The sequence below is a fragment of the Pseudophryne corroboree genome, chromosome 7 (assembly GCF_028390025.1).
Source record: "Pseudophryne corroboree isolate aPseCor3 chromosome 7, aPseCor3.hap2, whole genome shotgun sequence".
NCBI classification, from domain to species: domain Eukaryota; kingdom Metazoa; phylum Chordata; class Amphibia; order Anura; family Myobatrachidae; genus Pseudophryne; species Pseudophryne corroboree.
This window is the reverse complement of record NC_086450.1, coordinates 166,272,692-166,296,280: the sequence shown is the minus strand read 5'-3', so window position 1 is coordinate 166,296,280 and position 23,589 is coordinate 166,272,692. Positions and strand designations below refer to the sequence as shown.

The window sequence follows — 23,589 nt, the reverse complement described above, 5'->3', positions numbered from 1 at the left end:
AAATTTATTTCCTGGAGAAGACCAAGATTCTTGACGTATGTCAATTAAATGGTCAGAATGTGGTAAAACTAATTTAGTAACCTTCTGACGTTTGAACTTATCAGATTTCTTAGACGTATCAGGAGGGTCAACGTCATCATCAATCTGAAGCATCAGCTTGATAGCCTCCACTGGGTCAGGAACATCAACCTGTGTCGTAGAATCATCATCAGAAGCAGCAGTATCAGCATCTGATGGCTCAGTATATTCCCCATCCGAATCGGAAGAATCATCAGAAATATTAGTAGACTGTGAGGAAGAAATGGCCCGCTTAGATTACCCTTTGGTCCCAGTAGGGCGAGGGGTAGGTTTTTGTTTAACCAAGGACTGATTTAATTGCTGTAACTGGGTTGACAGAGTAACCGCCCATGGCGGATTAACTACAGGGATAATATGTGGCTGTAATGGCACAGGAGGTCCCACAGGGGGCGTAAGCCGTGTTACAAGCGTAGTCGGCATATTGGAAAATGCAGCCCAAGGTGGGTCTTCATGTGCCACAGGTGCTGCGGGCTGACTAGGGCCGCAGAACATCCACTACCTAAACCCTCATCAGAAATCTTTTCCTCAGATAAATCCGTGACGTCAGCACTGCATGATGCAAGAGCGTCTGCGGATTTCCCGCCCTGTGTAGCAGACATTATTGGGAATGTAGCCGTAGGGCGTAACAGTACAATATAGCCAGACAAACACAATACCTCACAACAACCCCCTGTGTTATGTGACCGTAAATTCATAGCACAACAGAGGATTTAAGCGGCATCAAGTGACTGAAACACACAGTGAAAATACTAAACAGTATATCCTGTGGAACACTATATGGTATACGAGACCCTGACGCATTTAGATCATCAGGGTACAGAATATAGTTTGATAGCAATATGTGTGATACACAGAAAAGAATTCACACAGCAGCTATAGGCGCACACACAGTCACAGGTACAATGCAGAAATTATCTCCTATATAATAGCCCAGATCTGTGACTCTGTGCCTGTGTGCCTAACGCTTGGCGTGGCTAGGAGCTCATTGGGTTAGCAGCAGGTCTATCACAACTAGTCCACAGCTGAATGGGCGAGAAACGACCTCCCACACAGGTTACATCCAATGGGAGGCTCTGCCCTTTGGCTGCTGTGTGCTCCTAGAGCAGTATTAACAATGGGGCTGATGGAGCTACAGCTCCAGGTCCACACCCCAAAATAGGCCCACTGCATCTGCAGCAACATACCCAACAATTAACACATAAAAATTGCTACAAATTCGAAAAGGGGGCGTGACCACGTGTAAAGTGCCGTGCTCACGCCCCTTTTCCAATACTTTCAATGGGAGTTTGGAGAGCCAAAAATCGGTACAGACCATAAAAAAAAGGGACTGTACCTGCCAAAAAGGTCCAGCTGGAGGGTATGCCACTGCATCTGCAGCAAGTCTCTGTGCTGTAGATAGGGGATAAAAAAAAAATCCTTTTACTGCAGCGTCCTACGGGGGTCATTCCGACCCGTTTGCACACTGCACTTTTTCGCAGCCGTGCTAATGGGTCAGAACTGCACAGGCGCACTATTGTTAACGTCGGTGCACTATTGTTAGCGCCAGTGTCCCTAAGCTGCTGTCCTCCCTTTGGCAGTGGCTCTCCCGAAGACTCGCACAGCAGCCAGTCACTATTGTTAGCAACGGTGTCCCAACGTGCCACATTACAGGGAAGAAGACACACTAAATAAACTACAGCTCCCAGCAGCCCTAAGCATCCCCCCACCCCCCCCAACTACAGCACTTACTAGGTGATTCATCAGGCCCTGCGTGCGTTTTTCACGCTGTTGCAAGGGGCTACGACCCCTTAACCATTGTACGCCCTTTGTCCGTGCAATATTTAACCACTCACACAATTATGATTGGAGGTAATAGTCCATATAATACAAATATTGCATGTCACAAGGGCGTAGAAGGGTTAAGGGGGCGCAGCTCTTTACGACGTTGTGAAGAGCGCCCGTAGGGCGCCATGAATCACCTAGTTACATATTATCAATAAAACTAGCTATGTATGTATACAGATATAACAATGCACAGTAAACACTGGATATATAGCACAGAATACTTGTACTAAATATTCATATAGAGTGCACTTGTTCTTAACTAACGCTGTCTAAACGAAATGTAGAATACTTAAGTGTCCTGTAAATGCACAGCGCTGATGAGACAGGCGGCTTTACAGAGGAGACAGTGCCCATCAGTCCCAGGATCAGCGCAGTTCTGTGAAATAGCGCCCAAATGCTAACTGGGAGTGAGGGAGAGAGATGCAGCTCCACCTGCTGTAGATGGCAGAACAAAGAAAAACGGCTGCGCTGTGTGTCAGGAGATGATGTATAGGAAGAGAGCCGACATATAGATAGTTTACAATATTTAATATAATTAAAAGGACAATAAATAAAACATATATGAGCCAATCACATAGGAATGAGCACACCTTGTTAACTCAGGATATGAATAATCTCCTTAGATGCGTTATTTGCAAATTGAGGACAGAATATTAGTGAATGTCCGTTTTCCATAGGCTAAATAGCCATAGCATGGATTTTTAGCAGGTGCACTAGGCACAGAAAGTTCCAAAGGTCAGGGTGCTTGCAGCAGTTGGATGTAATACGCAGATGGTTTTACCTCTCCAGTGGGCTGGGCGAGAGTCGGGCGTCCCCAACTGTCCGTCCTGCGATGCCCACGTCCACACGGCAGCGGGGAGGGATGAAGGTCACTGGAAGGAATAGCTGACTGTAGAGGCGTAACGTCCAGCGGTCGCTCTCAGTAGATTTTGCAGCCAGATAGAGATCCAATCTAGTCAGTGCAAGCAACACCTGATTGACTACCTGAGCAAGGTGTGTGGAAGGGCGGGGTCTGACGCGTTTCGTCACATACCATGTGACTTTTTCAAAGATGTAGTCCTGCCTCCCAAGGTATCCGTATTTGTAGTCTGATCAATTAACCATCAGACAGATGTACTCAATCAGTATTTAATTAGAGCAGCTCATGTGCTTTTGGTCTCATATGTAAAGCAAACACAGTCGGCTCTCATATATATATATATATATATATATATATATATATATATATATATATAAAGAGTCTATATAGACACAGAGTATACTCAGTATACAAGAAAAAACAGAACAAAGACAAAGATGATGGCAAAGAACTGACTTGTGATTAAGGCTGGCTGCTGATGTGTACATGGTTAAAAAATTATAGAAAGAGGGAATGAAAAAAGATGTATATACAAGGGAAAAAAATGTAACACTTAATTAAAACCGATATTATCGGTAATGGGAAAGGGGAGGGGTTCCAATGTGTACAGCAGCATTCAGCCATATATATAACCTAAAGTGCTAACATTTAATAGGAGTATATTCTCTTGATTAATTAATTGATTACTCATAAAGGAGTTAGCCAGACACACACAATGTATATAAATACCATTCTTAATAAAAATAAAAAGAATGATCATAATTTAATAGCAGATAACCTATATTTATTGTGGTAAATATATATATTCAAATGAAAAACAAGATCTAGGGAGAATATACTGTCGTCCCTGGATACGAACTCGGGACCTTGCTATACCATAATCAGGTGCCCTGACCATCTACGCCACTGAGCATTTGCTGAGTGTGCAATAGATAAACTAGCAGGACATGAGGAACATCAGCATCTGAAAAATCTCACTGCTAACAGTATAAAATAACTATAAATTAAAAAAAGTAAAATGTAGACATGCCATATATACAAAAAAAGATCAGATACAAGATATGTCAATTGTTTAAAGGGACACAATAGCGGTTCTAATTAAAAAGCTTGTTAAGAAGTTTCACGGCTCCATCAAGGTAGACATACCACCCGTCTACACTGGTACAAAGTGCATTCAGGGGAGGGGGATATGGCCACAAAAGAGGAGAGATAGAGTGAGGGCTGTCATGTCTTATAGAGAGTGACGTAACTCATGGGAGAAACACCTCTCATTAGTCACCTAGCATTGTACAGATATATCAACTTATTTCATTAGTTGTGTACCAGATATACAGGTTGAGTATCCCTTATCCAAAATGCTTGGGACCAGAAGTATTTTGGATATCGGATTATTCCGTATTTTGGAATAATTGCATACCATAATGTGATATCATGGGGATGGGACCCAAGTCTAAGCACAGAATGCATTTATGTTTCATATACACCTTATGCACACAGCCTGAAGGTCATTTTAGCCAATATTTTTAATAACTTTGTGCATTAAGCAAAGTGTGTCTACATTCACACAATTCATTTATGTTTCATATACACCTTATATACACAGCCTGAAGGTCATTTAATACAATATTTTTAATATCTTTGTGTATTAAACAAAGCTTGTGTACAGTGAGCCATCAGAAAACAATGGTTTTACTATCTCAGTCTCACTCAAAAAATTCCGTATTTCGGAATATTCCGTATTTCGGAATATTTGGATATGGGATACTCAACCTGTATAAGGTAAAAGTAATTTCTATATTACTAAGAGGTATATAGGAATAAAGATCACGTCACTGGGAGTAAGGGAGGAGAGATAAAGTATTGTTCTTTTAAAGATAAAATTCAATACTTTCATTTAACCCTTCCGGTATAAGGGATTTCAGCTTGTGTATCCAATAATTCTCTCGAAGACATAATTTCCTATATCTATCACCTCCTCGTATTGTAGGCATGATGGATTCAATACCGACCAAATAAATGTCATCTGGATTTTTTTTATGTTTGTCTGCAAAGTGTCTAGAGACACTGTGGAACATAAATCCCTTCTGGATGTTACGTCTATGTTCAAGGAACCTAATCCTCAATTTACGAGTAGTCCTACCGATATAAACTAAATTGCATTTGCAGATAAGTAGATAGATCACAAAAGAACTATTGCAGTTAATATAAGTGCGTATCTCCAGTTGTGACGAATTAGGGGCAGTGAAGTTCTTAACGTTATTCTTAATATATGTACACGTGATGCATTGTTTCGCACAACATTTAAAACATCCTGTGATTTTAGGTGACCACTGGGTGGTCTTGACAGAGACTGTATTGTCTTTCGTAATTCTTTTGTCTACAAAAAGACTGGGTGCAAGATATTGTTGGAGATTGTTAGATTTTTTAAAAATCACTGATGGTGCATCATTTAGTTCAGATATAAGAACCTGATCTGTAAGAAGAATGGGGTAGTTGTTCCGAATAATGTTCCTAATCTTTGACGAAGAACAGTTGAATTGTGATAAAAAGTGAAGTTGAGTTTGTTCAAACTTCTGTTCCTGAACTTTGTGGATTAACAAATCCTTTCGATCTAAAGCATCTACCTTTTCACGTGCTGACCTAATTAATGCACTCGGGTAGCCTCGGTTCTCAAAAGATAAAGAGAGCTCTTCTGCCTGTCGTTGATAGTCGATAGTGTTACTACAATTACGTTTGATACGTCTTAATTGTCCAAAAGGGATATTGTTTAACCAGGGCTTATAATGTAGGCTATTATAGTGTAAAAAATTAAGAGTGTCAACCTCTTTACGGAATGTTTTGGTAGAAACTTTCGCATCTACTATATTGAGTGAAATATCCAGAAAGGAAATGGAGGATTTGTGTGAAGTGCCCGTGAAACATAAATTAAAATTATTATTATTTAATTGGGCAATGAAATCAGATGATAGAGAAATATCACCATCAAAAATTAAAAACAAGTCATCTATGTAACGGCCATAGTAGACGAGGTCTGCGCCGAAGCTCCGCCCCCAGACATGGCAATCCTCAAAGGCGCCCATGTATAGGTTAGCGAAGCTCGGCGCAAACCTCGTCCCCATGGCCGTTCTTTAAAAGAACGATACTTTATCTCTCCTCCCTTACTCCCAGTGACGTGATCTTTATTCCTATATACCTCTTAGTAATATAGAAATTACTTTTACCTTATATATCTGGTACACAACTAATGAAATAAGTTGATATATCTGTACAATGCTAGGTGACTGAGAGGTGTTTCTCCCATGAGTTACGTCACTCTCTATAAGACATGACAGCCCTCACGCTATCTCCTCTTTTGTGGCCATATCCCCCTCCCCTGAATGCACTTTGTACCAGTGCAGACGGGTGGTATGTCTACCTTGATGGAGCCGTGAAACTTCTTAACGAGCTTTTTAATTAGAACCGCTATTGTGTCCCTTTAAACAATTGACATATCTTGTATCTGATCTTTTTTTGTATATATGGCATGTATACATTTTACTTTTTTAAAATTATAGTTATTTTTAATTAAGTGTTACATTTTTTTCCTTATATATATATATATATATATATATATATACACATACACACACATCTGTTTCCATTCCCTCTTTCTATAATTTTTTAACCATGTACACATCAGCAGCCAGCCTTAATCACAAGTCAGTTCTTTGCCATCATCTTTGTGTTTGTTTTTGTTCTGTTTTTTCTTGTATACAGAGTATACTGTGTCTATATAGACTCTTTTATATATAGGAGAGCCGACTGTGTTTGCTTTACATATGAGACCAAAAGCACATGAGCTGCTCTAATTAAATACTGATTGAGTACATCTGTCTGATGGTTAATTGATCAGACTACAAATACGGATACCTTGGGAGGCAGGACTACATCTTTGAAAAAGTCACATGGTATGTGACGAAACGCGTCAGACCCCGCCCTTCCACACACCTTGCTCAGGTAGTCAATCAGGTGTTGCTTGCACTGACTAGATTGGATCTCTATCTGGCTGCAAAATCTACTGAGAGCGACCGCTGGACGTTACGCCTCTACAGTCAGCTATTCCTTCCAGTGACCTTCATCCCTCCCCGCTGCCGTGTGGACGTGGGCATCCCAGGACGGACAGTTGGGGACGCCCGACTCTCGGCCAGCCCACTGGAGAGGTAAAACCATCTGCGTATTACATCCAACTGCTGCAAGCACCCTGACCTTTGGAACTTTCTGTGCCTAGTGCACCTGCTAAAAATCCATGCTATGGCTATTTAGCCTATGGAAAACGGACATTCACTAATATTCTGTCCTCAATTTGCAAATAACGCATCTAAGGAGATTATTCATATCCTGAGTTAACAAGGTGTGCTCATTCCTATGTGATTGGCTCATATATGTTTTATTTATTGTCCTTTTAATTATATTAAATATTGTAAACTATCTATAGGTCGGCTCTCTTCCTATACATCATCTCCTGACACACAGCGCAGCCGTTTTTCTTTGTTCTGTTGTCCTTTTGCTCACTTCACATAGTGTTCTCGGCAAGCGCAGTATTTCAGGAGTTGCTCCTAACTAGGAAGTTTTAAATTGTTTATTTGCCATATTTCATAGGCGCTGTTCTAGCAGTTAAGTGTTGTTGTGTTCTGCTGTAGATGGCGCCTGGAGCTGGGGAAGGGGCTACAAGGTCAGCACCTTATCCCCTCTGCTGGACTTCACCACTGGGTACTATGGAGCCTATGTTAAATGGATTTTAGTAAATCCGACCTGTGCTCCCTGCCCTGGTAGATATAGTGGGGTCCCTGCACGGCCAGTGTCCACGTCAGCGGCGCAGTCCATCTCCTGAGACCGCGACCGGATTTCGGCAGGTCCCCGCTAGGGGACCTTCTTACCTCCTCCCTGAAGTGCAGCCACGCGATTAAGGAAAGCAGCAGCGGTTGATGTGTGCCTTAAGGGAACCGGAGAGCCTCCGCTGCAAGTACCCGGCAACCAGGGCGTAGGAGTATGCATCGCCGCTGAGGGAGGTGATGGAGCCACAGCACAGAATGTCAGACTGACATGCCTGTGCTGCAGCCCTTGAAGTCTTTTTTCTTCTTTAAAAAGCTAATTTCAGGGCTGCCTATCGCAGCCCTCCCTGTTAGCAGGCAAGAGGAGGCCGTGCAGTGCATCCTGGGAACAGTCAAAGCTTTAGCCTGTTGGTGCCTCCGATCAAGATCCAACTCTACACCCCGATGTTATTCCCTGTGGAATACCAGTGTACCCCGCTGCAGAAACATTGTTACTATTCATAAGCTGCCTAGCTGAGGAAGGCGCCTTTTTCTGTGATTGACAATTTGAAAACCTGCCAACTCCGTCCCCTATGCACAGGCACCCATCTCAACCAGGCCCCTAAGCGCCATTTTCAGTGTGTGCCTTACACAATTAAAATGAGCATTTGGCTGCACCCAACTCACAAGGTGCTCCAGATGCTGTGCCTTAGCCCCCAGATCTGCTGCTTACCGAGGATCCGCTCCACTAACCTCCGCTGTAAACTCCCTCCGTCCTGCATTGAGTGAGCTATGTTGCCGCGTTGTGTACTGTCAGCGCGGCAGTGAAGTGGAGACCACGCTGTGGCCACTCGCGCACAGTGCCCCACACAAGGAGGCTCACTCAACCACACTGCCGCGCTGTGTACTGTCACCACGGCAGTGTAGTGGAGACCGCGCCACTGCCGCAGCCAGTCGTAGCCAGCGTGGAGAGGGGGAGAGGGAATGTGGGATCACCGCTGCGCTGGACGCGGGCGCCACACAGTGCCTCACACAAGGAGGCTCACTCACCCCACCGGAGCTTCAGGAGGCGGCTGTCTTGGGAGGAACAGCGCCTCTCAGGTTAAGCGCTGTTCTCCTTGTGCAGCTTGACGCTGCTAGTGTGTAACCCGGACTCCACTTCTCTCATATAAGTCGCAAAGGGTTCCTGAGGCTGAGGGAACTAAGGGGCTAATTCAGACCTGATAGCTGCAGTGCGTTTTCGCACATGGGGCGATCAAGTCTGAACTGCGCATGAGTATGCACCCCGCAGCGTCGGGATGGTGCGAAAAATGCGATCGCAAGAAGAGTGACAGGAAGAGGGCGTTCATGGGTGGCAACTGACCGTTTCTAGGCAGTGTCCGGAAAAACGCAGGAGGGACCCAGCGTTTTGTGGAAGGATTCGTGACGTCAGCTCTGGACCCGATCATCGCAGCGGCTGAGTAAGTCATGGGCTGTGCAGAGACTGCACAAACTTCTGTTTGTGCAGCTCTCCTGCACGTGATCGCACACCAGCACAGTGAATTCCCCCTCCCCCTGTAGGCGGCGACTACCTGATCTCAGGGATGCTAAAAACGCACCCTAGTGATCAGGTCTGAATAACCCCCTAAATTCCATGAATAAAAAAGCTAAATAAATTAAATAAAATTAAACTAAATATAGACTGAGCTGGAGCTCAGTCAGCAGTGACCGGCTCCCTCGGCACAAATTCTAAACTGAGGGATGATCGGGGATAGAGGGGGAGGAGCCTGTTTCACTTCTTAGATTATTTAAAGTGCCAGCTCCCTGTAAGCCACCATCATCATCCCACGGCCCTGAAGTTGTGCTAGTGGCTGACAGAAAAATATGTATATTCACTAAGTAAATGTCCTCCTCTGCTTCCTTCATAAAATCGGTTTTTAGACTGGATGACGCTAAAGACATGAGATTAATTTTACAGCAGTTTGTAAAAGGCGTGAAAACTTCCTGCTGGCTGTGTTATTTTTAAATGGGTGATAAAGAAGCTCTCATAGGAGTTTTTCTCAACGAGAAAATAAACTGTACATGAAATAGGAAGTTACTTATTGGGGCAGATTCTGACTAATCAGCAAATCTAGAAAAGCAAGTAACTTTGCCCCTGTACAAAATATGTTGCACTGCTATGACTTCAAATACATCATTCATTTTTTTTCCATGCAGGGTATATACTGGCTGCTATCAAATGTAACCCACAAATGCTGGACAGTGTTATTTTTGCACCGCAATTTAGATTTGAGTCTGGACAAGCCCCTTCCACATTTATATCCCCTCACCTGTAGTGCAACATGGTTTTCCCAAGGTGCAGTTACTTGGAATGTGTATTCATTTGTTCCTAACTCTGTATCAGCTCCCTAGTCAAATTTGTTATTCAGAAGGATGGCAGAAGATATACAGGAGGGAATGTAAAGCATGCAAGATGCAGGCATTGGTTTGACTGCTGTGAGTCTGTCCGATTTTTTTAAAATTGGCAAAAATTCAACGTTATTGCCGCTGTAAAAAATAAATAAAACTGGACAGCATCGATGCCTGCATCTTGCATTCTATTACAATTTTACCATAGTATCTGCAAACAGTCTGAGAAAGAAAAAAAAATAAGATTTTAAACCTACCGGTAAATCTTTTTCTCGTAGTCCGTAGAGGATGCTGGGGACTCCGTAAGGACCATGGGGATAGATGGGCTCCGCAGGAGACATGGGCACTTTAAGAAAGACTTTAGGTATGGGTGCGCACTGGCTCCTCCCTCTATGCCCCTCCTCCAGACCACAGTTAGAGAAACTGTGTCCAGAGGAGAAGGGCAAGATTCATACCAGCCACACCAATCACACCGTATAACTTGTGATATACTAACCAGTTAACAGCATGAAACCAACATAACATCAGTCCAAGGACCGATGAAAACTATAACATAACCCTTATGTAAGCAAAACTATATACAAGTCTTGCAGAAGTAGTCCGCACTTGGGACGGGCGCCCAGCATCCTCTACGGACTACGAGAAAAAGATTTACCGGTAGGTTTAAAATCTTATTTTCTCTTACGTCCTAGAGGATGCTGGGGACTCCGTAAGGACCATGGGGATTATACCAAAGCTACCAAACGGGTGGGAGAGTGCGGATGACTCTGCAGCACCGATTGAGCAAACAGGAGGTCCTCCTCAGCCAGGGTATCAAACTTGTAGAACTTTGCAAAGGTGTTTGAACCCGACCAAGTAGAAGCTCGGCACAGCTGTAGTGCCGAGACCCCTCGGGCAGTCGCCCAAAAAGAGCCCACCTTCCTTGTGGAATGGGCCTTGACCGATTTTGGTAACGGCAATCCAGCCGTGGAATGAGCCTACTGAATCGTTACAGATCCAGCGAGCAATCGTCTGCTTTGAAGCAGGTGCGCCAACCTTGTTGGCCACATATAGGATGAACAGTGCTTCTGTTTTCCTGACTCTAGCCGTTCTGGCCACGTAAATTTTCAAAGCCCTGACTACATCAAGGGACTCGGAATCCTGCAAGTCGCGCGTAGCCACAGGTACCACAATAGGTTGGGTCATATGAAAAGATGACACCACCTTAGGCAAGAATTGAGGGCGGGTCCGCAATTCCGCTCTATCCATATGGAAAACTAGATAGGGGCTTTAATGAGACAAAGCCGCCAATTCCGATACTCGCCTAGCCGAAGCCAAGGCTAACAACATGACCACTTTCCACGTGAGATATTTCAACTCCACCGTTTTAAGTGGTTCAAACCAGTGTGACTTAAGGAAACTCAACACCACGTTAAGGTCCCAAGGTGCCACCGGAGGTACAAAAGGAGGCTGAATATGCAGCACTCCCTTTACAAAAGTCTGTACTTCTGGGAGAGTAGCCAATTCCTTTTGAAAGAAAATGGATAAGGCCGAAATCTGAACCTTAATGGAGCCTAATTTTAGGCCCAAATTCACTCCAGTTTGTGGGAAGTGAAGGAAACGGTCCAGATGGAATTGTTCCGGAGGAGCATTCCTGGCCTCACACCAAGCAACATATTTTCGCCATATACGGTGATAATGTTTAGCTGTCACGTCCTTTCTAGCCTTTATCAGAGTAGGAATGACCTCATCCGGAATGCCCTTTTCCGCTAGGATCAGGCGTTCAACCGCCATGCCGTCAAACGCAGTCGCGGTAAGTCTTGGAACAGACAGGGCCCCTGTTGCAACAGGTCCTGTCGTAGAGGAAGAGGCCATGGATCTTCTGTGAGCATTTCCAGTAGATCCGGATACCAGGTCCTTCGTGGCCAATCTGGAACAATGAGAATTGTCTGTACTCCTCTTTTCCTTATTATTCTCAACACCTTTGGGATGAGAGGAAGAGGAGGAAACACATAGACCGACTGGAACACCCACGGTGTCACTAGGGCGTCTACAGCTACCGCCTGAGGGTCTTTTGATCTGGCGCAAAACCTCTGCAGCTTTTTGTTGAGGCGGGATGCCATCATGTGAATCTGGGGCAGTCCCCATTGACTTGCAATCTGTGCGAAGACTTCCTGATGAAGTCCCCACTCTCCTGGATGCAGGTCATGTCTGCTGAGGAAGTCTGCTTCCCAGTTGTCCACTCCCGGAATGAACACTGCTGACAGTGCTCTTACATGATTTTCCGCCAAGCGAAGAATCCTGGCGGCTTCCGCCATTGCCACTCTGCTCCTTGTGCCGCCCTGGCGGTGTACATGAGCCACTGCGGTGATGTTGTCTGACTGGATCAGAACTGGTCAGTCGCGCAGTAAGGTCTCCGCTTGACGTAGGGCGTTGTATATGGCCCTCAGTTCCAAAATGCTGATGTGAGGCTCGCGTCCGTGGTCACCAGGATCCAGTCCTGAATGCCGAACCTGCGTCCCTCTAGAAGGTGAGCACTCTGCAGCCACCACAGGAGAGATACCCTGGCTCTGGGGGACAGGGTGATCAACCGATGCATTTGTAGATGTGACCCAGACCACTTGTCCAATAAGTCCCATTGGAAAGTCCTTGCATGGAACCTGCCGAAGGGAATGGCTTCGTATGATGCCACCATCTTTCCCAGGACTCGAGTGCAGTGGTGCACTGACACCTGTTTTGGCTTCAATAAGTTCCTGACCAGAGTCATGAGTTCCTGAGCTTTTTCTATCGGAAGATAAAGCTTTTTCTGGTCTGTATCCAGAATCAAGCCCAAGAAAGTCAGACGAGTCGTAGGAACCAACTGCGAGAATCCAGCCGTGTTGCTTTAACACCTTCAGTGAAAGTGACACACTGTTCAGTAATTGCTCTCTTGATCTCGCTTTTATGAGGAGATCGTCCAAGTACGGGATAATTGTGACACCTTGCTTGCGCAGGAGCATCATCATTTCCGCCATTACCTTGGTGAAAATTCTCGGGGCCGTGAAAAGCCCAAACGGCAACGTTTGAAATTGGTAATGACAATCCTGCACCGCAAATCTCAGGTACGCCTGATGAGGTGGATAAATGGGAAAATGAAGCTATGCATCCTTTATGTCCAGAGATATCATAAAATCCCCCCCCTTCCAGGCTGGCGATGACTGCTCTGAGTGATTCCATCTTGAACATGAAACTCTTCAAGTATACGTTCAGGGAATTTAAATTTAAAATGGGTCTGACCGAACCGTCCGGTTTCAGGACCACAAATAGGGTTCCTCTGTGATATGCAAAACATCTTTTATTGCAATGATCATATATCGAATACATTTAGCCACTTTTGGCTGTAATTTTGCATCATCGTAGTTGACACTGGAGTCAGAATCCGTGTCGATATCTGTGTCTACAATTTGGGATAGTGGGCGCTTTTGAGACCCCGAAGGTCCCTGCGACATAGGGACAGACATGGGTTGACTCCCTGGCTGTTCCCTAGCTTCAGCTTTGTCTAATCTTTTGTGCAATAAATTTACATTAGCACTTAAAACCTTCCACATATCCATCCAGTCAGGTGTCTGCGTTGTCGACGGAGACACCACACTCATTCTCTCCTCCTACTCCTCCCCCTGAAAGCCTTCTACCTCAGACATGTCGACACACGCGTACCGACACACCACACACTCAGGGAATCCTCTTATCTGAAGACAGTTCCCCCACAAGGCCCTTTGGAGAGACAGAGAGAGAGAGTATGCCAGCACACACCCAGCGCTATATGACCTAGGAAAAAACACTATATAAATATATGTTTACCCAGTAGCGCTGTTTGTACATGTATATATGCGCCAAATTATGTGCCCCCCCCCCCCCCCCCCCCCCTTCCCCCCTTCTTCAAAACCCTCTTTCACCGGTTAAAGCAGGGGGAGAGTCCAGGGAGCTTCCTCTCAGCGCTGTGCTGTGGAGAAAATGGCGCTGGTGATTGCTGAGGGAGAAGCCCCGCCCCCTCGGCGGCGGGCTTTTGTCCCGCTCAAATATACTGAAACTGGCGGGGGCTCATTATATATACAGTGCCCAACTGTATATATGTCTATTTTTGCCAGAAAGAGGTTTATATGCTGCCCAGGGCGCCCCCCCTGCGCCCTGCACACTTACAGTGACTGCCGTGTGTGAGGTGTATGGGAGCAATGGCGCACAGCTTCACCACTGTGCGTTACCTCAGTGAAGATCATGAAGTCTTCTGCCGCCTTTGAAGTCTTCTTTTCTTCTCATACTCACCCGGCTTCTATCTTCCGGCTCTGTGAGGACGACGGCGGTGCGGCTCTGGGACGGACGGCGAGGGTGAGACCTGCGTACCGATCCCTCTGGAGCTAATGGTGTCCAGTAGCCTAAGAAGCAGAGCCTTGAAACTCACAGAAGTAGGTCTGCTTTTCTCCCCTCAGTCCCTCGATGCAGGGAGTCTGGTGCCAGCAGGCTCCCTGAAAATAAAAAACCTAACAAAATACTTTCTGACAGGAAACTCAGGAGAGCTACCTGTAATGAACCCAGTCTCCTCTGGGCACAGTAGTAATCTGAGGTCTGGAGGAGGGGCATAGAGGGAGGAGCCAGTGCACACCCATACCTAAAGTCTTTCTTAAAGTGCCCATGTCTCCTGCGGAGCCCGTCTATCCCCATGGTCCTTATGGAGTCCCCAGCATCCTCTAGGACGTAAGAGAAAAAACACACACACAACTTGGTTTAGCTTTTGGTCCCAATAGAAACATTCACCCATGACACATTTCTAACTATCTCTATTTACTAGTAATTCATATTGGGGGAAGGGAGGGGACACACAGAAGAAACCTAGGAATGAATCTTACGGCGTAATACTGGCATCCAGTTCTTCTCCTGAAGGCAAAGGGCCCATCGGGGTCGTTCTCTTCTTCGAGCTCAGACACTGGAGAGGGTACCTGGAAAAGGAATTTAATGAATTAATCAGGAAACTCTTCTCTTGAACCCCTCCTGTTCTTTAGCCGCAGTTTTAAGACTAACCTGTGGAAACTCTTCATCGTCAGAGCTCTGGAAGTCATACTGTTTGATATCACTCTTGTTAATTACTGGCAATGGCTCAGAGGCTGGCTGAGGAGTGACAACTGGGTCTGCTTTTGGCTTCTTTGGGTACTTCTTTTTTAGCCGTACTATTTCAAAAACTTCTTCTTTCACAGAGGGATGGTGAATAGTCTGCAAATAACATGTACAGGGGTTTACTAGTCGTTACAACAAAAACTAATGTGATTCTTTATAAGCACACAGTTAGAATGTGCACAAAGAATAAAAAAAAGATTGAAAGACTGGCCTGCTGAAATGGCAATATTATATTGGGAGTGGATGGATGGTTGTACCACTAGGAATCATCATTATTATTATTAGGATTCCCACTGCAGGTTGTATCCTGTGTTATTATACATCACTTAGAACATTAGGAGAGGGGGCAGAAGGGCCTGTGCATATCCTACCTTCGCTTTGCATTCAGGAACTCGGTGATGTTTGCCGTTATGAAGAGATGTTGGTATGGTATGGCTCTCCTTCTCAACTTTTGAAACTTTAATTTCATTCAAAATTTCACCTCCAAAGTCACCCAGATTATACCTTTCATAGAAAAAAATAAGCAATAAAAAAAATAAAAAAAAGAGTTATTGTTTCATTGCTGAAGCTGGACTATCTTGGTTGAATACAATGGCCAATGTAGGACACTGGTCTAAAGAACTACCATTACAGGGCTGCTACATGGCACTCTTCAGCATCCTGGAAACCATGCATTATATCTTACCTCTTCTCTACAACTTCAAGCGTTAAATGCAACAGTTCCCGCTTTGTCTTTTCTCTTCTTTTGATCATTTCCAAAATGGTTATGGCTCTGCTGAATTCCCTTCTTAACTTCAACATTTTCTCATAAGAAGCTTCGTCATTCTTGCGATTCTGCAGGGATTACAGCAAGACGCACAAACTGCTCAATAAATCATATAATGTAATCATATAATGTAATAGTGGTGGTAGGGTGGTTCAGATCTGTGCAACAATAGAAAGATATAGAGTACATTGCATTACAGTGAGAGGCCAGGGCATTATGTTTAGGAGGACTTTACCTTTCGTGTTTGCATCTTTTCAGTTCTCCGCCTGAATGCCACATATGGATCGCTGTTTGTAGACCCATCGCGTTTCTCTTGTTTAATTTGGGGAATGAGGGAGGGCCCCCTGCAGTTTTTACGTTTTCTTACCCAGTAGTCATACACTGATTTGATAAGGAAATCATCCTCATTTAGCAGCAACTTTGCTTCCTGAAGACTGACCAGCTGTAATAAAGCATAAAAGGAGTGTTTAGAAGTATTTGCTACAGCTACTGCTATGTACACGTAGAAGTGCTACAAGATACAGAGGATTGAGAATGCAGGTCCGCATTTTAGGTAATTAACTATCAGACTAAGGAAAGACTGGGAACGGGCAGGGAAACATGAAATACTCTGTACAGTGTTGTATAATAGGTTGGGTCCATATAATAAACAATCGACCTACAAAGCCTGTAAAAGATTTTGAAAACATTGAACCAATACATTGCAATTATTGTTGTCATCATTAATTCATTCGTTCTGGAAAGATTTATATTGTATTTAAGTGTACAATGATTTCACAGATAAAAAGAGCCAGAGCTTACCCAGCAGTTATTCCAGTGACGGGCAACCAGACATACTACACCTCCAGCGTCCAAAAGAGACGTAGTTTATTCTTTATTTCAATTTATAAATGACCTCAGTACCCCATCACATTCTAAAATGTTCCACCCCTCACTTGCTCCAAAATGCCCACTTCCCTTTAAGTGTCTCCCACGTGTACTCCAAAACAGCCCGCATGCCTGTGAGACCTTTACATATGCCCCTCATACTTCACCACACATCACTCAGACCTCCACAAATGTAACACAGGTTTTCCCAAATGCCACTCAAAATAACCTACTATCTAATATACTTCCCTTTAGTCTGGAACGGAAAGAGGAAGAAATGAGAGCAGTGGAGCAGAATACACTGCACTCCCTGCTCCGCCAACAGGACATGCAGTGTAACCTTCCTTCAGTGCACAGAGGAAGACACAGGATGCCTCTTGTTCAATTACATTCTCATTTTTTCGCCAGAAAGCAGATATGGAGTACATCGCTGGCCCCCAGCAACAAAGTCTAACCGAGTTGCCTGTTGCCCATCATTGGGTTATTCAGAGTGTGTCAGATTAATATAAAAAAAGTTTGAACTCATCAGTATAGGACAAGAGTATTCTAGTCAACATGTCATAAATAAAAGCATCAACCTTATTCAGAAAATGATGTTAGAGAGACGGAGCAGAAGACCCTTACCCTTCATTAGTGAGCCATAAACACATTTTATTAGTGTGTGGTGGAGGCACTACCTAGGCGGGACACCTTGCTTACCTCTGAGCCTTTGTGTTGGCTTACATTTTTATACGCTATGACTAAATTGACAAAATATTGTGTGATATGACTATGCAGGTGTTTCATCATATGTGCTGAAACATCGCAGTCTAAGGGGGATATCCTATTAGCCCGGGTAAAACATCGGGTGCGAAAAACTTATGGTTTTCGCGATTTTTGACAGATTTTTTTTTCTTTTACAGGCTATCCAGATTGATAGCATGTAAAAAAAAAAAAAAAAAAAAAAAACAATGCCCTCTCTCCCGAAAATGCACAGGTTCAGTGAAACCTGTGTGTTTTCAGTAGAAACAGACCTGTTTTTGCGCGAAAACAGGGCTGTTTCTGGGGATTTGGTTTCGCCTGCCACCAAATCCCAGATGACCGGCAAAACCTGCAGCTTACCCGTCCTCCTGCTGATGACGCAGATGCTGTGTGGCTGTCTAAGGGAAGCCGCCAGGTGACTGCTGCTGGGGATCTGTGTGCGGCTGCAGTGTCCCAATGACGCGGTGTTGTTTTGGGCGCTGGCTGGGGGAAGCCGCTGGGTGACTGCTGCTGGGGGTCTGCGTGCGGCACAGGCTAATTGGATATCCCCCTAAGGGGGATATTAAATTGTTTTAAAAGTCGGATGGGTGTCTGTTTTTCCTATTAGATAGGAAAAAACAGACACCCAACTGACTTTTCAAACAATTGAATACCGCCCTAAGTGTGCACACTGTTAGGTACAACATTAAATGTGTCATTTTATCCCGCAATCGTAATTTTGTTTAATATAGGTTTTGGAATTAATAAAGCAGATATCTGTGATGTATTGGGCAGCTAGAGGATCTCTTATTTTTGTGGTCCAGAAGGCGATTTAATGCAGTTTTAGCACTCCCTCCAGGTACTTGGCAAATGCAAATTTGAAAGTACGAGTCGACAGTGGGATGGTTACATTTTCTTATGAGACATCTTCAATGGAGAGGTTCATTGGCAACTACAATAAATCGAAAGTGTTATATTAACTAAATTTAACTTTGATTCACAAAAAAGACTCCAAAAGAACTTATGTAAACTATATATGAGAATGTGCCTTCATACTGTAGAGCCTTACAATTCTGATAATTTAGAGGGCAATATGAAGCGTGAATTAACTACACTAAAAAGGCAAGCCACAAAAGTATCCAATTATTCAATATGTCTAGGTTTTGATTTTCCCCAATAGGGGTCGATTCAATTCAGCGTGCTGTTGATAGCGCCAGGAAGGAGGTCTCGGAGCTATTCAATTCAGTGCACCTCCTGAGGTGCAAGCAGAAATTCAAACAAAACTAGTGCCAAGATGCTGTTTTCTGTATTATCGTGGCGCAAACAGCGTTGCGGCAGGGGACGTAAGTTTGAGAATGCCAGTTCTTGCTATTAAACACCTGTTTAAGCCGTGAGTGACGGCATTCTCCAACATAACAGGGACCTGAACTGAATAGCTCTGGGATCTCCTTCCCGGCGCTAGTGTTTAAATTAATTGACCCCATAGTGTTCAGAGCATACTATTAGTGTTTAGCATATACTGCTTGGTGTGCAGGTACTACTGCTCAAATCATTTCCTGTACAGGCTCTAGACCAGTGGTCTCCAACCTTAATTGGGGTGTGAGCTACTTTCGGAAAATAAAACCTCTGAAGGAGCTACCCCCTCCCCCCCAATGCGCGTGTGTTACTGTGAAAGTGGGTGTGGTCTCACAAAAGTGGGTGTGGCCTCACAACTGCAAGTAATGCCCTCCCCCCGCGTAGTGCCAGATACACAAACAATGCCCCTCAGCAGTGCCAGATACACAAACAATGCCCCTCACCAGTGCCAGATACACAAACAATGCCCCTCAGCAGTGCCAGATACACAAACAATGCCCCTCAGCAGTGCCAGATACACAAACAATGCCCCCAGCAGTGCCAGATACACAAACAATGCCCCCAGCAGTGCCAGATACATAAATAATGCCTCCAGCAGTGCCAGATACACAAACAATGCCCCCAGCAGTGCCAGATACAATTCCCCCCCCGCAGTGCCATTTAAAATGTCCCCCCGTAGCGCCAGATAAAATGTCCCCCCGCAGTGTCCGATTCAGTGCCCCACACAGTGCTAACCCTTGCTGGCTTCTTCTACTGCCGCCGATGCTGCTCCTCCTGTATGAAGGACGGAAGGGGAGGAGAGCGCAGCGCGCGCCTCTCCTGTGAAGTCCGGAGAGTGGCTGCGGTGAGGGTGACAGAGTCTCCAGCAGCGGTGGGCATTTAAAAATAAGATTTTACTTACCGATAAATCTATTTCTCGTAGTCCGTAGTGGATGCTGGGGACTCCGTCAGGACCATGGGGATTAGCGGCTCCGCAGGAGACAGGGCACAAAAATAAAGCTTTAGGATCAGGTGGTGTGCACTGGCTCCTCCCCCTATGACCCTCCTCCAAGCCTCAGTTAGGATACTGTGCCCGGACGAGCGTACACAATAAGGAAGGATTTTGAATCCCGGGTAAGACTCATACCAGCCACACCAATCACACCGTACAACTTGTGATCTGAACCCAGTTAACAGTATGACAAACGTAGGAGCCTCTGAACAGACGGCTCACAACAATAACCCGATTTTTTTGTAACAATAACTATGTACAAGTATTGCAGACAATCCGCACTTGGGATGGGCGCCCAGCATCCACTACGGACTACGAGAAATAGATTTATCGGTAAGTAAAATCTTATTTTCTCTGACGTCCTAGTGGATGCTGGGGACTCCGTCAGGACCATGGGGATTATACCAAAGCTCCCAAACGGGCGGGAGAGTGCGGATGACTCTGCAGCACCGAATGAGAGAACTCCAGGTCCTCTTTAGCCAGGGTATCAAATTTGTAGAATTTTACAAACGTGTTCTCCCCCGACCACGTAGCTGCTCGGCAGAGTTGTAATGCCGAGACCCCTCGGGCAGCCGCCCAGGATGAGCCCACCTTCCTTGTGGAATGGGCCTTGACAGATTTAGGCTGTGGCAGGCCTGCCACAGAATGTGCAAGTTGAATTGTGCTACAAATCCAACGAGCAATCGTCTGCTTAGAAGCAGGAGCACCCAGCTTGTTGGGTGCATACAGTATAAACAGCGAGTCAGATTTTCTGACTCCGGCCGTCCTTGAAATATATATTTTCAATGCCCTGACAACGTCCAGCAACTTGGAATCCTCCAAATCGCTAGTAGCCGCAGGCACCACAATAGGCTGGTTCAGGTGAAACGCTGACACCACCTTAGGCAGAAACTGAGGACGCTTCCGCAGTTCTGCCCTGTCCGAATGGAAAATCAGATATGGGCTTTTATACGATAAAGCCGCCAATTCTGACACTCTCCTGGCTGAAGCCAGGGCCAGTAGCATGGTTACTTTCCATGTAAGATATTTCAAATCCACCGATTTGAGTGGCTCAAACCAATGGGATTTGAGAAAATCCAAAACTACATTAAGGTCCCACGGAGCCACTGGGGGCACAACCGGGGGCTGTATATGTAGTACTCCTTTTACAAAAGTCTGGACTTCAGGAACTGAAGCCAATTCTTTCTGGAAGAAAATCGACAGGGCCGAAATTTGAACCTTAATGGACCCCAATTTGAGGCCCATAGACAATCCTGTTTGCAGGAAATGTAGGAATCGACCCAATTGAAATTCCTCCGTGGGGGCCTTCCTGGCCTCACACCACGCAACATATTTTCTCCAAATGCGGTGATAATGTTGTGCAGTCACCTCCTTCCTGGCTTTTACCAGTGTAGGAATGACCTCTTCCGGAATGCCTTTTTCCCTTAGAATTCGGCGTTCAACCGCCATGCCGTCAAACGCAGCCGCGGTAAGTCTTGGAATAGACACGGTCCCTGCTGAAGCAGGTCCCGTCTTAGAGGTAGAGGCCACGGATCTTCCGTGAGCATCTCCTGAAGTTCCGGGTACCAAGCTCTTCTTGGCCAATCCGGAGCCACGAGTATCGTTCTTACTCCCCTTTGCCGTATAATTCTCAGTACTTTTGGTATGAGAGGCAGAGGAGGAAACACATACACTGACTGGAACACCCACGGTGTTACCAGAGCGTCCACAGCTATTGCCTGAGGGTCTCTTGACCTGGCGCAATACCTGTCCAGTTTTTTGTTGAGGCGAGACGCCATCATATCCACCTTTGGTTTTTCCCAACGGTTCACAATCATGTGGAAGACTTCTGGATGAAGTCCCCACTCTCCCGGGTGTAGATCGTGTCTGCTGAGGAAGTCTGCTTCCCAGTTGTCCACTCCCGGAATGAACACTGCTGACAGTGCTATCCCATGATCTTCCGCCCAGCGAAGAATCCTTGCAGCTTCTGCCATTGCTCTCCTGCTTCTTGTGCCGCCCTGTCTGTTTACGTGGGCGACTGCCGTGATGTTGTCCGACTGGATCAACACCGGCTGACCCTGAAGCAGGGGTTTTGCCAGGCTTAGAGCATTGTAAATCGCTCTTAGCTCCAGTATATTTATGTGAAGAGACATCTCCAGGCTTGACCATACTCCCTGGAAGTTTCTTCCCTGTGTGACCGCTCCCCAGCCTCTCAGACTGGCATCCGTGGTCACCAGGACCCAGTCCTGTATGCCGAATCTGCGGCCCTCTAACAGATGAGCACTCTGCAACCACCACAGAAGAGACACCCTTGTCCGTGGCGATAAGGTTATCCGCTGATGCATCTGCAGATGCGATCCGGACCATTTGTCCAGCAGATCCCACTGAAAAGTTCTTGCGTGAAATCTGCCGAATGGAATCGCTTCGTAAGAAGCCACCATTTTTCCCAGGACCCTTGTGCAATGATGCACTGACACTTTTCCTGGTTTTAGGAGGTTCCTGACTAGCTCGGATAACTCCCTGGCTTTCTTCTCCGGGAGAAACACCTTTTTCTGGACTGTGTCCAGAATCATCCCTAGGAACAGCAAACGTGTCGTCGGAAACAGCTGCGGTTTTGGAATATTTAGAATCCACCCGTGCTGTCGTAGAACTACTTGAGATAGTGCTACTCCGACCTCCAACTGTTCTCTGGACCTTGCCCTTATCAGGAGATCGTCCATTTTCTTTGAAGAAGAATCATCATTTCGGCCATTACCTTGGTAAGGACCCGGGGTGCCGTGGACAATCCAACCGGCAGCGTCTGAAACTGATAGTGACAGTCTGTACCACGAACCTGAGGTACCCTTGGTGAGAAGGGCAAATTGGGACATGGAGGTAAGCATCTGTCCCGGGACACCATATAGTCCCCTTTTTCCTGGTTCGCTATCACTGCTCTGAGTGACTCCATCTTGATTTGAACCTTTGTATGTAAGTGTTCAAATATTTCAGATTTAGAATAGGTCTCACCGAGCCGTCTGGCTTCAGTACCACAATATAGTGTGGAATAATACCCCTTTCCTTGTTGTAGGAGGGGTACTTTGATTATCACCTGCTGGGAATACAGCTTGTGAATTGTTTCCACTACTGCCTCCCTGTCGGAGGGAGACGTTGGTAAAGCAGACTTCAGGAACCTGCGAGGGGGAGACGTCTCGAATTTCCAATCTGTACCCCTGGGATACTACTTGTAGGATCCAGGGGTCCACTTGCGAGTGAGCCCACTGCGTGCTGAAACTCTTGAGACGACCCCCCACCGCACCTGAGTCCGCTTGTACGGCCCCAGCGTCATGCTGAGGACTTGGCAGAAGCGGTGGAGGGCTTCTGTTCCTGGGAATGGGCTGCCTGCTGCAGTCTACTTCCCTTTCCTCTATCCCATGGCAGATATGACTGGCCTTTTGCCCGCTTGCCCTTATGGGGACGAAAGGACTGAGGCTGAAAAGACGTTGTCTTTTTCTCCTTTATACGGCAATACTTCCATGTGCCGTTTGGAATCTGCATCACCTGACCACTGTCGTGTCCATAAACAACTTCTGGCAGATATGGACATCGCACTTACTCTTGATGCCAGAGTGCAAATATCCCTCTGTGCATCTCGCATATATAGAAATGCATCCTTTAAATGCTCTATAGTCAATAAAATACTGTCCCTGTCAAGGGTATCAATATTTTCAGTCAGGGAATCCGACCAAGCCACCCCAGCGCTGCACATCCAGGCTGAGGCGATCGCTGGTCGCAGTATAACACCAGTATGTGTGTATATACTTTTTAGGATATTTTCCAGCCTCCTATCAACTGGCTCCTTGAGGGC

The 23,589-nt window shown here is 45.6% G+C and overlaps 1 protein-coding gene across 1 annotated transcript in view; it reads right to left on the bottom strand.

Moving 5' to 3' along the window:
- The window catches only part of EPC2 (enhancer of polycomb homolog 2), a 257,740-nt gene that overhangs the window by 94,557 nt on the left and 139,594 nt on the right, over positions 1 to 23,589 (bottom strand). The window contains exons 4-8 of the mRNA XM_063933750.1: positions 16,068 to 16,274; positions 15,752 to 15,900; positions 15,438 to 15,570; positions 14,974 to 15,162; positions 14,802 to 14,891 (exon numbers count right to left, since the gene is read on the bottom strand). Of these exons, the coding sequence (XP_063789820.1) occupies positions 14,802 to 14,891; positions 14,974 to 15,162; positions 15,438 to 15,570; positions 15,752 to 15,900; positions 16,068 to 16,274 (768 nt within the window). The remainder of the gene's footprint in view (positions 1 to 14,801; positions 14,892 to 14,973; positions 15,163 to 15,437; positions 15,571 to 15,751; positions 15,901 to 16,067; positions 16,275 to 23,589) is intronic.